The sequence below is a fragment of the Procambarus clarkii genome, chromosome 66 (genome assembly GCF_040958095.1).
Source record: "Procambarus clarkii isolate CNS0578487 chromosome 66, FALCON_Pclarkii_2.0, whole genome shotgun sequence".
NCBI lineage: Eukaryota > Metazoa > Arthropoda > Malacostraca > Decapoda > Cambaridae > Procambarus > Procambarus clarkii.
The window spans coordinates 9,631,962-9,648,461 of record NC_091215.1 but is presented as its reverse complement, the minus strand read 5'-3'; the positions used below and the strand labels follow the sequence as shown (position 1 = coordinate 9,648,461).

Sequence of the window (16,500 nt, the reverse complement as noted above, 5' to 3'; positions counted from 1 at the left end):
CCTTTATCACTCCCTTTCTCTCTCTCTCTCTCTCTCTCTCTCTCTCTCTCTCTCTCTCTCTCTCCCATCCCAACAGGGTCAAGATGGCAGCCAGAGGTCCCAGGGGAGCAGGAAAGAGCCAAGGTGACGAGATGAAGGAAATGTTCGCCCAGTTTCTGGAGGACATCAAGAGTGAGATGCAAGAAATGATGCAGGAAATGAAGAACGAAATAAGCAACCTGAAAAGAGAGCTGACAGCAGCAAAGGAGGAGATTAGAACCCTCAAAGAGAATGGTATCGAGGCTGAGAGTCAGAAAACCACCCAGGGAGAAGGTGGTAATAGTTTTCTGGATGAGAATGCCACAATAAAAGCAACATTTGCGGAAATACTAAAAAAAAAATAACTCTGAAGTAATGACTGCAGTGATGGAGGTGGCCATGAAAGCAGCCACCTCGCAGGAGGCGGCACGCTCCACTAGCCAACTGCTGGAAAGGAAAAGATCAGTGGTTGCTGTGGGTATTAGGGAACAGGAAGGAACCAATAGGACAGAGTGGAATGACAAGGACAAAGCAGCAGTGAATGAAGTACTAAAGGCACTAGACATGGAAGGGGCCGAGCATAGCATTGAGAAGGTTTTCAGGCTAGGCCGGTACAACAAAGACCGAGACCGAATGATAAAGATAGTGTTTGCAAACGAGAACACAAAGGAGAGGATCCTATCAAGGAAGAGCTCCCTGAAAAACGTGGGAAAATTAAAAAATGTATTCCTCCAGCGAGACATGACAAGGGAGGAGAGAGCCGTGGCGGCAGAAGCAAGGAAGAGGCGCAGGGTGAGAGGGGAAAACCAGGAAGTCACAGCTCCCAACACAACACCCCCAGAGGCGAGGGGGGAACCCACAACCAGCTACCCAGTAACACCAGAAGGGAGGACAACCCCGCCTCCCTCCTCTGCATAGAAAACCCCCCTACCCCAAACCCTCCCTGCCCCCACTCAAAAGTTCAGCCAAATCTCCCTCCCCCCACACCCAATCCCCACCCTTCTACCCCTCCCCTCCTCCCGAGTCCTCCCTCCCCCCCTTTCCTTCCCGTCCTCCCTCCCCTTTCACCCCATACCCTCCCTGTCCCTCCCCCTTCACTGGATCCCCCGCCCCTCATTCCAGTATCCTCTGAGATCCTGTTACCCACCTCACAGGTCCTCACACCCATGGAACAGCCTCCCCCACCAGCAGAACACTCACCAAGGAGGCGATTTGAGAAGGGACAGAAGAAAGTGAGCCTCAAAGCGATGTACACTAACATAGATGGAATTACAAATAAAGCAAATGAGCTTGGAGAACTGGTACTAGAGGAAAACCCAGACATAATAGCCCTCACAGAAACAAAGATCACGAAAACAATAACAAATGCAGTGTTTCCACAGGACTATTATGTTATGCGGAAAGAGAGGGAAGGAAGAGGTGGGGGTGGTGTAGCTCTGCTGGTAAGAAAAGGCTGGGATTTTGAGGAGATGGATATTCAGGGCTGTGAAGGTTTCAGTGACTACATAGCAGGTACTGTAACAAATGGAGGGAAAAAAATTATAGTCGCAGTCATATATAATCCACCACCAAATGACAGAAGACCTAGACAGGAATATGATAGAAACAACATGGCCACCATTAACATAATAGAAAGAGCAGCTTCTGTTGCTAGCAGGAATGGATCTGGACTACTAATTATGGGAGACTTCAACCATGGGAAGATAGATTGGAAGAACAGAGACCCGCATGGAGGACCAGAAACATGGAGAGCTAAGCTGCTGGACGTGGCAACAAGAAACTTTCTAAGCCAGCATACCAAAGAGCCAACAAGAATGAGAGGAGAAGATGAACCAGCAATGCTTGATTTGATATTTACCCTAAATGAATGGGATATAAGGGAAGTTAAGATGGAAGCGCCCTTGGGAATGAGTGACCACAGTGTATTGAACTTTGAGTACCTGGTAGAGCTAGGACTTATCTCCCCCCAAAAAGAACTAGGAATCAAAAGGCTGGCATACCGAAAGGGGAATTATGAACAGATGAGAAGTTTCCTAAGTGAAATACCTTGGGACACAGACCTCAGAGACAAGTCTGTACAGGGTATGATGGACTATGTTACCCAAAAGTGTCAGGAGGCAGTAAACAGGTTCGTCCCGGCCCAAAGGGAAAAATCCGAGAAGCAACAGAAGAATCCATGGTATAATAGGGCATGTATAGAAGCGAAGAAACTGAACAAAAAGGCGTGGAGGAACTTCCGGAATAACAGAACACCAGAAAGCAGGGAGAGATACCAGAGAACCAGGAATGAGTACGTCAGGGTGAGAAGAGAAGCAGAGAAAAATTTTGAAAATGATATAGCAAACAAAGCCAAGACCGAACCAAAGCTACTCCACAGTCACATCAGAAGGAAAACAACAGTGAAAGAACAGGTATTGAAACTTAGAACAGGCGAGGACAAGTATACAGAGAATGACAGAGAGGTGTGTGAGGAACTCAACAAGAGGTTCCAGGAGGTCTTCACAATAGAACAGGGTGAGGTCACTGTGCTAGGAGAAAGGGAGGTAAACCAGGCGGCCTTGGAGGAGTTCGAAATTACGAGAGAGGAGGTCAAGAGACACCTGCTGGATCTGGATGTTAGAAAGGCGGTTGGTCCAGATGGGATCTCACCATGGGTACTGAAAGAGTGTGCAGAGGCACTTTGCTTGCCACTCTCCATAGTGTATAGTAAATCACTGGAGACGGGAGACCTACCAGAAATATGGAAGACGGCGAATGTGGTCCCAATATACAAAAAGGGCGACAGACAAGAGGCACTGAACTACAGGCCAGTGTCCTTGACTTGTATACCATGCAAGGTGATGGAGAAGATCGTGAGAAAAAACCTGGTAACACATCTGGAGAGAAGGGACTTCGTGACAAATCGCCAACATGGATTCAGGGAGGGTAAATCTTGCCTTACAGGCTTGATAGAATTCTACGATCAGGTGACACAGATTAAGCAAGAAAGAGAGGGCTGGGCGGACTGCATTTTCTTGGATTGTCGGAAAGCCTTTGACACAGTACCGCATAAGAGGCTGGTACATAAGCTGGAGAGACAGGCAGGTGTAGCTGGTAAGGTGCTCCAGTGGATAAGGGAGTATCTAAGCAATAGGAAGCAGAGAGTTACGGTGAGGGGTGAGACCTCCGATTGGCGTGAAGTCACCAGTGGAGTCCCACAGGGCTCTGTACTCGGTCCTATCTTGTTTCTGATATATGTAAATGATCTCCCGGAGGGTATCGATTCATTTCTCTCAATGTTTGCGGACGATGCTAAAATTATGAGAAGGATTAAAACAGAAGAGGACTGTTTGAGGCTTCAAGAAGACCTAGACAAGCTGAAGGAATGGTCGAACAAATGGTTGTTAGAGTTTAACCCAACCAAATGTAATGTAATGAAGATAGGTGTAGGGAGCAGGAGGCCAGATACAAGGTATCATCTGGGAGAGGAAATTCTTCAGGAGTCAGAGAAGGAAAAAGACTTGGGGGTTGATATCACGCCAGACCTGTCTCCTGCAGCACATATCAAGCGGATAACATCAGCGGCATATGCCAGGCTGGCCAACATACGAACGGCATTCAGAAACTTGTGTAAAGAATCATTCAGAACTTTGTATACCACATATGTCAGGCCAATCCTGGAGTATGCAGCCCCAGCATGGAGTCCATATCTAGTCAAGGATAAGACTAAACTGGAAAAGGTTCAAAGGTTTGCCACCAGACTAGTACCCGAGCTGAGAGGTATGAGCTACGAGGAGAGACTACGGGAATTAAACCTCACTTCGCTGGAAGACAGAAGAGTTAGGGGGGACATGATCACCACATTCAAGATTCTGAAGGGGATTGATAGGGTAGATAAAGACAGTCTATTTAACACAAGGGGAACACGCACAAGGGGACACAGGTGGAAACTGAGTGCCCAAATGAGCCACAGAGATATTAGAAAGAACTTTTTTAGTGTCAGAGTGGTTGACAAATGGAATGCACTAGGAAGTGATGTGGTGGAGGCTGACTCCATACACAGTTTCAAGTGTAGATATGACAGAGCCCGATAGGCTCATGAATCTGTACACCTGTTGATTGACGGTTGAGAGGCGGGACCAAAGAGCCAGAGCTCAACCCCCGCAAACACAACTAGGTGAGTACAACTAGGTGAGTACATACATACATACATACATGCATGCGTACATACATACATCCATCCATCTATCCATTCATACATGCATGCATGCATACATACATACATACATACATACATACATACATACATACATACATGCATACATACATGCATGCATGCGTACATACATACATCCATCCATCTATCCATTCATACATACATACATACATACATACATACATACATACATACATACATACATACATACATATATACATACATATATACATACATACATACATACATACATACATTACATACATACATACATACATACATACATACATACATACATACATACACGTCCAGCCAGCATATAGCTATTTCGGGACAAAATCCAATACAGTTTATATTGGTGAGACGCCACTGTGATGAGGAGTTGAAATATCACAGGAACTGTAGGTTAATGTGTGACATAGGTGAGGTTAGATGAGGCATCTACAAGCATCAGCTGGAGGCTGATGGAGTGTTGTGGAGGCTGGTGGTACTATGTCCAGATGTTGGAGGGTGGATTTGACTCTCCCCCCCTCCCTCCCCCTCCCCCCCCCCCTCACACATTGACCGCAGTACGTCTAAGGTTACTTTCCACTCTCGCTTACCAAGGGTATATAACCCCCGCCCCTCCCAACACACACACATGCATCAGATTCTTAACTTACAATATTTATGATTTACCAATTTATGTTACTACACTGACTCTCAATTTCACAATATTGTATAAACTTTGATGAATCGCTCGTCTATGGGTCATCCAATAATGTTAGCAGACTTCTAGATGTTACCACTGCTAGGTTTAGGCTCAGCTACAAGTACCTCTGGAAGTTTGTAACATCTGATGATGTAGATTTGACTAAATGTAAACTCTGTCAGCAGAACTATTCGCATACTTTGCGTCATTATATAATGGAATGTGAAAAATCGCGGAATTTAAAGATAACAACATCAATAGTGTCCATGAAATGTGTAAGTACTTCATTCATAATGATGTACGTGCTGCTCGAAATCTTAGCGAAGTATCCAAAATTTGCTTACTGTAGGTAATGCATACACATGACTGTAAAGCTGCCGCCCAGTTGGGTGGGTGTGGAGCACATGACTGTAAAGCTGCCGCCCAGTTGGGTGGGTGTGGAGCACATGACTGTAAAGCTGCCGCCCAGTTGGGTGGGTGTGGAGCACATGACTGTAAAGCAGCCGCCCAGTTGGGTGGGTGTGGAGCACATGACTGTAAAGCTGCCGCCCAGTTGGGTGGGTGTGGAGCACATGACTGTAAAGCTGCCGCCCAGTTGGGTGGGTGTGGAGCACATGACTGTAAAGCTGCCGCCCAGTTGGGTGGGTGTGGAGCACATGACTGTAAAGCTGCCGCCCAGTTGGGTGGGTGTGGAGCACATGACTGTAAAGCTGCCGCCCAGTTGGGTGGGTGTGGAGCACATGACTGTAAAGCTGCCGCCCAGTTGGGTGGGTGTGGAGCACATGACTGTAAAGCTGCCGCCCAGTTGGGTGGGTGTGGAGCACATGACTGTAAAGCTGCCGCCCAGTTGGGTGGGTGTGGAGCACATGACTGTAAAGCTGCCGCCCAGTTGGGTGGGTGTGGAGCTAGACTAGTAACTGTGCGACTCCTCATAGATGTAAAGTGCCTTGTATAGTGACTGTTGTGAGCCTCTTGTTGAATCACTTGTGACACAAAAAATTACTGATGTGTGTATTTGTGTGGGTGATTAAATATGTATGTGTATTTATATATGTATACGTATGTATATGTACATGTATGCATAAGTATGTGTACATTAATAATTTTGTAACTAGCGTCAAAAGATTGTTATTTGCTTAGCTAAACGAACTAGAGGGTTCAGTTCCTGAACCGATTATGTGCCTCTGTAATCCTTTACACCACCGCCCACAGGATGGGTATTATGGGGTGCATAATAAAGAAAGAAAATGAATGGACCGAACCCCACAATTCATTTAGCTAAGCAAGATACAATCTTAATGAGCTAGTTACAAAATTCACTATAAGTCGTCAAATCATAAATGGGTTCGAGATCGACCACAAGTAGTGCATTATATAATTTATCAGTATTGTGCAGCCTGTGATCCCCGCCTGGCTGGATACTGATACCTAGGTAATTTTCATGTGTCCGGACACCGGCGAAAAGGTGGTATTATTTATTTAACTTAAGAGATATATATTTTTAAATGTTGTCACATTAACGACTACATCTTCCTTTCTTCTGACATATAGATTTTTAAGATTAATTAAAATATATGGAAACTAATTATACAATTTATTGGCTGGTGTGCAGGGCTTCACACTCTCAGAGCAAGCCATCAAGTAACTATCAAAACGCATATATCTTCGTTTTCACTTCAGTTATATTTATGACAAAGGATTTTAAATGTATCCTATATTTCTACCTTTCTGATAACATAAATACTTTCGTTAATTACAATATCTAGATCAAACTAATATTGATTTTCAAAAGGTTGTATATTTTCCATCAATGTGTAAGTTTGTTACAAATGGAGAGCCAAGAAACCTTCTTTAAAATATGAATATCTTTCCTCACCTAATAAGACCTAATCTCTGAATAAAACGCAAAAAAAAAACTTGATTGTAACCTATCCACCGCTGCCCATTGGATGGGGGAGAGGGGGTTATGTGTAGGATAAACATATCAATTGTGACACTAGCCCTCCATATATGTCAGTTGCTTAAATTATAAACTGTACTTGTGGTCGGTCTCGAGCCCATTGTTGATGTGACAATGTGTATTGACTTTTGTAACTAGCTTATCAAGATTATAACTTCCTTGGCTATATGAATTGTGGGGCTCATTCCCTGAGCCCATTATGTGCCTCTGTAACACTCTACTATCGTCCATGGGATGGGTATGGAGTGCATAATAAATGAACTAAACTAAGCTCTGCCTTTTTGATAACATATACAATTATTAGCTTTATTTGTGAATCTCAATTAATTAAACAATATATCACAGAGCCAGTAGGGTTCGGTGAGATGAGCGAAGAGACATGGGAGATTTTACATAAGTACAGTACATGGTAGTTTAAGTAGCGAACGCATGTCAACGAATAACGAGTATATATAACAAAACCATTGTCCTATGAAGTCGATTTAACTTCCAAACATATATTTTTTAATTAATGTTAAATGTTTTCTGGCTAGTTATGTTAGATTTTATTAAAAATACGTATTCTACTTGTTAACATTATAATTTAAATTTGTGATAATTTGAGCAGAGAAGTGCGACAACTGGATATGCCAACAAACACTTTCCAAACAACGATATATCTTGGATAAGTCGCTCCACAACATTGCTGCTTGGACCATCGACTTCCTTTGATGCTACTTATTTCATAATGAAATTATATTAGTTTGGAGTAAATATATGTTTTCTCATGTTCTGCATTCAGCACCCACATTATAGTGAGTAAATATACCATATTACTTCATTACTTAAATAATGCTAGGAGAGTTTGAGTAGCTTTGGGTATTTAGTGCACAGAATCTCCAATAGATGGGGCGAGAGTCGCCCCATCTCTCTCACCCGAGAGAGAGTCGAAACTTAATTTAAAATTGATATATCTTTGTTCTCGAACATGATATATTTCATTTGGTGCAATTATAATAATGTTCATATATCGGTCTTTCTGGAGGCATATAAGATTTTAGGCTTTATTAGCGTATCTTTGTTAATTATACAATATATCGGCAAGTGCGTAGGCGTCTGCACTCCATGCCCGACAAGCTACTGAGCGCTACTATAAAAACATATGTATCTTCACTTGAGCTATAAATATGTCTATTGTAATGTATTTAAAATGAAGCTCTTATTTCTATCTTGCTTAAGACTTATAAAACATTTGTGTTTATTAACGAATTTACGTGAAATAAACATTGATCTGAGAGAGAGTTGCTCTGTCGTTCAGTCTGTACGGGGTGGGAGCTCCGTAATTTTTAAAATACAATAATCTTCATTAGAAATTTAAATATGTCTATAGTAAAGTGTTTAAAGTGAAGCTTATATGTCTGTCTTTCTTGAGACATATAAAACATATATGTTTACTAACGAATTCAGGTGAAATAAACATTGTTCTGAGAGAGAGTTGCTCGGTCGATAGATCTGTCCGGGGTCGGAGCTCGGCTATTATAGAAGTACACGTATCTTCGGTTTAAATTTAAATATGCCCATGGTAAGGTATTTAGAATGAAGCTTATATTTCTATCTTTCTTGTGACATATAAAACTTTTACGTTTATTAAGGAATCTGCGTGAAATAGGCATGGTTCTGAGATGAATGCTGCGGTTTTCGAGCTCAACGCGCGGCAATGGACGCCATATACACATCCAGTGGGTGTTATTGGACCCCATACCCATTTTATGGGTGGTTGGAGCCCCATACCCATTCTATGGGTGGTTGGAGCCCCATACCCATCCTGTGGGTTGTAGTGGACGCCATACTCATCCTGTGGGTGGTATTGGACCCCATACCCTTCCTGTGGGTGGATGTGATCCCCATACTCATCCTCTGGGTGGATGTGACCCTCATACCCATCCTGTGGGTGGTATTGCACCCCTTACTCACCTAACAGGTGGTAGTGGACAATATACCGATCCTGTAGTTGGTATAGTAGACACAATACTATCCTGTATAGAGTAGTTTACCCCATAGACATTCCAATGAACCATCGTTTTCTGTTAGCGTTCCTACAAAACATCCTTTAAAGATTTGTAAAGCACCAACTATGGTATATAATATTGATTGGTGAAGGACTGTTATTCTATGTAATAATTTTTAGTGCTTATTATAATTTACTAAGAACAACAGATATTTCTCAAAACAAAACTACGAACCTTCAATAGGAAGTAGCTGATCTATAATATTCTAAGAGCATGGACAATAGTAGGTAAATTTCACAACCCATGTGGGACCTGAAAAGTACAATTTTCCTTATAATTGAACCAATCACGACTATTCTGCTATCTAGGTTGACGGACGGGTACTGTGAGACGCAAGTTGGTACGTGAGGAAGAGTTTGGGCCTTGGAAAAAAAAGTAACTAGGAATATATCACATATTTACTAATTCATATTCAACATATTGACTTTAAGCATTAAGTCATATATGTGCTGTCTTGTGTGAGAACGGGTTGCTCCATCCCTCCTTCTCTTAAGCCTCCCCTCTCCCTCCTACTCTTCCCCTTCCTCCTCATCCCCCCTTATCTTACCCTTTCCCCCCTCCTCTTACCCTTCCTCCTCATCCCCCCTTCTTTTACACTTTCCCCCCTCCTCTTCCCCTTCCTCCTCATCCCCCCTTCTCTTACCTTCCCTCCTCTTCCCCTTCCTCATAATCCCCCTTTCTCTTACCCCTCCCTCCTTCTCTTCCCCCTCCCCCTTCTCTTATCCCTCCATCTCTTCCCCTTCCTCCTCATCTTCCCCTTCCTCCTCATCTTCCCCTTCCTCCTCATCTTCCCCTTCCTCCTCATCTTCCCCTTCCTCCTCCCCTTCCTCTTCTCCTCCGTCACTTAATATCCCCTCACCGACCTATACTCCTCCTTAATTCCTACTCGACCTCCTCCTCCCACTCTTCTTCCTCCTCCTTAGCCCTTGGCTAACCTTCTCCTTCCTCCTGAATCTCCTCCTCGTACTCCTCCTCCGACCTCCACTACCACCACCACCTCTTTCACAACCTTCACTACCACCACCACCCACACTAAAACCACCAACACACACTACCACCATAACCACACACTACAACCACCTCCACACACTACCACCACAACTACACACTACCACCACCATCACACACTACCACCACCGCCACAACCACACTCTACCACCCCACACTACCACCACCACACATTACCACCACCATCACACACTACCACCACCACCACACACTACCACCACCGACCACCACACACTATCACCACCACCACACACTACCACCACCACTACACACTACAACTACCACCACACACTACCACCACCACTACCCACTTCCACCACCACTACACACTACAACTACCACCACACACTACCCCCACCACCACCACACACTACCACCACACACTACCCCCACCACCACCACACACTACCACCATCACCACACACTTCTACCACCACCACACACTACAACCACCACACACTACCACCACACATTATCACCACCATCACACACTACCATCACCACCACACACTACCACCACCTCCTCACACTGCAACCACCACCGCACACTACCACCATCACCACACCACTACCTCCACACACTACCACACTCTACCACCACCACTACCACCACACACTACCACTAACACACACTACCACTAACACACACTACCACCTCCACACATTACCACCACCACCTAAACACACTACTACCATCGCCACACACTACCATCAAACACACACACTACAACTACCACACACTACCACCACCTCCACACACTACCACTACCACAACTACCACACACTACCACCACACACTTCCACCACCACTCCAAAAGACACACTTCTACACCACACCACCACCCACACACCACCACTGCACACTATCACTACCACAATACAGGGGGACCTGTGGCTGAGTGGACAGCATTCGTGATTCTATGGTCCCGGGTTCGATTCCCGGCGCCGGCGAGAAACAATGGGCAGAGTTTTTTTCACCCTGATGCCCCTGTTACCTAGCAGTAAATAGGTACCTGGGAGTTAGTCAGCTGTCACGGGCTGCTTCCTGTGTGTGTGTGTGTGTGTGTGTGTGTGTGTGTGTGTGTGTGTGTGTGTGTGTGTGTGTGTGTGTGTGTGTGTGTGTGTGTGTGTGTGAAAAAAATAGTAGTTAGTAATAGTTGACTGACAGTTGAGAGTCGGGCCGAAAGAGCAGAGCTCAATCCCCGCAAGCACAACTAGGTGAATACAACTAGACGAGTACACTACACACACACACTACCTCTACCATACTACACCCCACATTACCTCTACCACACTACACCACACCGCCACTACCACACAACCTCTTCCACACTCCACACAACACCTCACACTCCACAACATCACACACCACCATTACCTCACCACACTACCACACCACCCCACCACACTACCTCATCACCAAACTACCACACCACACTTCCAAAACCACACTACCAGCACACCATATTACCGGAATTATTTGCTGGAATTAAGGAGAGACACGGGAGAAAAGAGGACAGAAGGTACTCTTAGAGTGTGTGTGTGGGTGCCTGGGGAGCATCCCTCCTTCTTGCCCGAAAGCAAAGGAGAGTTTTCAGTATTGTTTATGTATTAGCAGCATTATGGGTTATTCATTTATGAATTAGAATAACAATATTAAATCATTTAGTTCTCTAAGAACTTGTTAATTTATTTTAATTATATAGCATAAGGCACAATACTACAGGAACTGACTGCATCAAAGCAATGAAGGAGTTGCAGGAGGAACAGAGAGTTTTGATGAATGAAATTATAGACCTAAAAAAGTTAGATGTCGGAAAGTTAGGTAGGCCGGAAACACATATGGTAAGAATAACCATTGCAAATTTTAAACACAGAAGGAAGATAGTCAGCAATGCCCATAAGCACAAAGATCTCGAGAGATATAACGAAGTATACCAGACCTCACTATTGAGCAAGAAAAAATGACCGGGTGCTACGGGGCAAACAGAAAGAGTTAAAAAATACAGAACGATACACAAATGCACAGCTAAAGATCAAGAGAGGGTAGGGGATCCCGATGGCAGATGGTGGAGAGGTCATAGTCCTTTACCAAGCCGGGCACAACTAAATCTATATATCTCGGACAACAAACAGGTTCAGAGCCAGAGCGACAATTTAGTCACACGCACAAATATTTGAAGGAGGTTAAGATAATTTAGGGGTATACCCATAACATGCGACATAATCAGGAAGAACATTGCCAAGTTACAAGACTCAAAACCCACATGTATGGATGGAATACAATACAAAGTTGTAAAGGAACTGACAGAAGAACTATGCCTACCGCTGAAATTGCTTTTTACAAAATCACTTGACCAAAGGAATGTCTCCCTAGATTGGAATTATGCAAATGTCATATCTATTTTCAAAAAAGGCAGAAAGAGCTCAGCAGAAAATTACCGCCCAATCAGCTTGACATCACACATCTGCAAGCTAATGGAAAGAATCATAAAGGAGGGTGAACAATCTCATGAAATCGACACAGCATGGGTTTGTTAAAAACCGATCCGTCCATACAAACCTGCTTACTTTTTTGGAAACGGTAACTAGGAACACAAACAAGGGACTTCCAGTAGATGTAGTATCCATGGATTTTGCTAAAGCCTTTGATAAGGTAGCACAATAAAAACTAGCAAGGAAATTACAGGCTCGTGGAATAAATAGTAGAATACCAGAATGGATAAAAAATGGTTAAAACAAAGAAAGCAAGGGGGTCGTACTAAATGGGTCCGAATGTGACTGGATAAATTTGGTGATTGGGGTACCACAGGGGTCATCCCTTTTTGTTATTTACATCAATGACATGTTGAGAATTTAAGAAGTGAGAATAATACTGTGATATTTTTTCTTTGACTTTATGAAAAGAATTAATTCCTATTGATGTTACGTTAATCGTAACTACCTCACAAGAGAGGCAGACCTCAAACAGAAAGAACTGCTACAGGCAGATACTAAAAGCCTAAGATCATAAGAAAATGGGAGCAAACCGCCAGGTGTCACCACATAAGGGGAGCCGGTCGGCCGAGCGGACAGCACACTGGACTTGTGATCCTGTGGTCCCGGGTTCGATCCCAGGCGCCGGCGAGAAACAATGGGCAGTTTCTTTCACCCTATGCCCCTGTTACCTAGCAGTAAAATAGGTACCTGGGTGTTAGTCAGATGTAACGGGCTGCTTCCTGGGAGTGGAGGCCTGGTCGAGGACCGGGCCGCGAGGACACTAAAGCCCCGAAATCATCTCAAGATAAGCTCAAGATAAACTGGGTGAAACCTGTCCACTTAGGTCGTTGGCTCCTCCTAGTAAAAACTAATAGAGGGTAGCCGATGGGATCTCGCTTCATATTATTTGAAGTGTGGTGCTGTGTATTGGACTCTAGCTTTAGATACAGACTTAATATACATATAAGCAGGCAAGGTGTTGCAGAACATGAAAAGTGGGACAGGAATATTGCGGGTTTGACTTAAACAACTGTTTTCTAGAAACAACAATTTATTCAAACAAAACTAGAACTACTACAACAACGAGTTTACATTACTTTACTGTCTACCCCATTTTCTTAAATGTGGCACATTTAAGAACAGCTATTCAACAGCCTAGTGGACCCACGGGATATTTCCCGTCGTTACTGACTGAATAATGACACTAACTGAACAGTGGTGCCCACTGGTGATGCAAGCTTGCAATCAATATTGTGACGGCCTCATGGTGAACAAATACTATAATCACAAAACTTGTGGCACTCGCTGATCTACCAACGAGGTACCAAGTAACAAGCCGGGTGATCCAAGAATGATAACCCCTATAAAATTTTATGTTAACACTTGTCTCTCAGGACAAAAACAATAAAAGTTTCACTAACTGAATTTAAACCATTTCGTTAACACACTCGTGTCTCCACGACACTTAAATGACAACAATAACTCGTAAGGTAAATAATTACATCATACTCGAAATGTCAAGCATTCGGTGAGTAATCCACAATTAATTACTGTCACTACAACAGCCGATTAATTCAGACGAGTACTGACAAAGCCTACTGTCTTCTAACTGACAGGTCTCCTCCAGTCTTACAACAAGATTACCTTAACGAGGGTTCCACTTCTTTATCAAACAAGGCTACAAGACACCCTGTGTAAACACAACATCAACACCGTGTGAATTCACTAAGTGATGGGTGCTGATTCTCCTTAATTAGCAACGACTGCCTAATCTCCCTGCCAGCAGACAGGTCCGATCAGTCCAACGAATTACGACACCTTAATGACAGCGCAATTGACTCCGACCATCACAGGATGGTCAACCCCCTTACGTTAATCAACCACTTAATAAACGACAGCTCGTTAATTCGTTAACACTACGTTAATCATCCTAGCGACAAGTCCTCCACTGCATGAACTCACTGTGGCTGTTGCAATTACACGGATCTACGTTAATCACAACGCTGTTCAACACACACACACACAATGACCTCGTTAAGTAATCATGTCCCCCAGTGACGTTAAATGACTTTAATTCTCATACAATCCTTCACAGTACACAACGTATTTCACCAAGGACACAACTTGTCTACAGTTCACACACGGTACAACACGGTACACCTTTGCCACTCACGGCAAAACTTGCAAAAGGCTTTCGCCAGTAAATTATACCACTAATAATTCACGGCTTTAACACAACACAACAGAATAATAAAGCGCTGGCCAAATATAATATAAATTTCAAATATCCAAGGGAAATCTCCCGTTACCACTTCACTGCTGGAACGGGAAATCTCTGCAATTTAATTACATACACGGCACAAAATAGAGAAATGGAAACAATTAAAATCACTTTACTTCACTCTTGGAGATACAGTAAAATTGTAATATCCTAACTGAATGTGTCCCTTATTGTGACCTCTCACACATCAACCCTCACAGTTGGGCTCACTCCTCAACTGGTGACGTCAAACAGGGTAACTCACACGTCTCCAATTCCCATCACCTCACCAGGCAACCCGTTCTTGCACTTTCGTACAGTCAATATTGACTTATTTAATAAGTGCATATGTGACATACTAATTTATTGTGAATATTTTAGTTTACCTTGAAAAGCTTCATAGAAAACACCGACCTGACCTAACCTTCTTAGTATGTTAAGATAAACATCTTATTGCTTCGTAAACATACTAAGAAGGTTAGGTCAGGTCGGTGTTTTCTATGAAGCTTTTCAAGGTAAACTAAAATGTTCACAATAAATTAGTATGTCACATATGCACTTATTTAATAAGTCAATATTGACTGTACGAAAGTGCGAGAACGGGTTGCACCAGGTGGTCAACAGGAACATTGGCTAGACGGAACACTGGGTGCGAAACCAGCTTCAGAGTTTTATTCCCAAAACAGAAATAGTGTACTTACATTCCCACCGGCCGTCAGACATACATACACTCACTTATACGAACATCCCTCCCCACTCTACTGCTGCTGAAGGTGATGAAGTAGACGTCCTCACTACTTCGTACATGTGGTCAGTAGGACCACGGTTGGCTGGATCATGGGGTGGCTGGACCACGAGGTGGCTTGACCATAGGGTGACCCCACACAGAGACCAGGGTGGCGGCGTCAGGGTCTCCCACTCAGCCTAGGCTATGCGAGAGGAGAGAGGCGCGGCACGGTGGCTGGTTTACACACACAGCTGGGTACGGTACCACGCCCTCAACACTGGAGTGGTACGACAGGGTATGGCGCGGCACATAAATGACAGAGTCCTTCACTGTTCACTGCTAATTCTTCGGAATTATGAATTTTAGGTTTCAAACACAACACTGAAACCTTTTCATGATTGTCTCTCTCCGGTACCTTGTAGCTAAGGTCCGATAGACGACGGATGTCACTACCACACGACGATAACAGCCTTTCCCCAATCCAGTTACTCTGGGGTGGCGTCTCACAATCACGCAGCTTGATGACAACCCCCCCCCCCCAAGTTCACACTTGATATCGCCGATTCTCCAGTCCCTCGATACTGGATTCTTACTCCCACAGTATTGGGTCGAATGCACGACGACGAGAGTGACTTATGTGGCGTTGCAGGTGGGATTTCCGGTGCCTGGCCTAGCACGAGAAATTACGTCCTCCTCAAGCAACGTCCACTTGTAAGAAGGATTTTTCCCGCCAAGACGGCCCCGAGGCGTATATGCGATACCCTCAGCCTCTTGACCAATCACCGCGTAGCATTCCCAAGGCCCAGGAGCTTCCGCCAAAGCCGCTCCTTCCTTGACGACGCTACCCCTCTCTCACGAGGGTGGCACGTGATGGGGGTCAAGCCTACAACCGTTGACCCCCAAACCTCCTCACTACACTTTGAACTGTACACAAACTCATAGAAATCGACTCCCTGCTGTAACTTTCTCCAAAGACCTGATTCAGTGACCACAATGACATCAATGACTAGCATTTGTCAAGGGCTGTCCAACGACACCCATCACGACTGTGTAAGTGTTGTATTTCAGAAATTGAGTCACGGTGCACAGGCACTTGTGCACACTGCACTGTGCAC

General features: G+C 44.1%; 1 protein-coding gene across 8 annotated transcripts in view; it reads left to right on the top strand.

The window, feature by feature from the left end:
* Window positions 1-16,500, top strand: part of LOC123769133 (galactoside alpha-(1,2)-fucosyltransferase 1) — a 263,820-nt gene that overhangs the window by 190,131 nt on the left and 57,189 nt on the right. The window contains exon 7 of one of the 8 annotated variants that reach the window (XM_069309809.1): window positions 14,015-14,935. The exons of the other annotated variants lie outside the window; for them this stretch is intronic. Coding sequence (XP_069165910.1) covers window positions 14,015-14,118 — 104 coding nt within the window. The 3' untranslated portion in view covers window positions 14,119-14,935. Of the gene's footprint in view, window positions 1-14,014; window positions 14,936-16,500 lie in introns of those variants that run through there. 8 annotated transcript variants of the gene reach the window in all.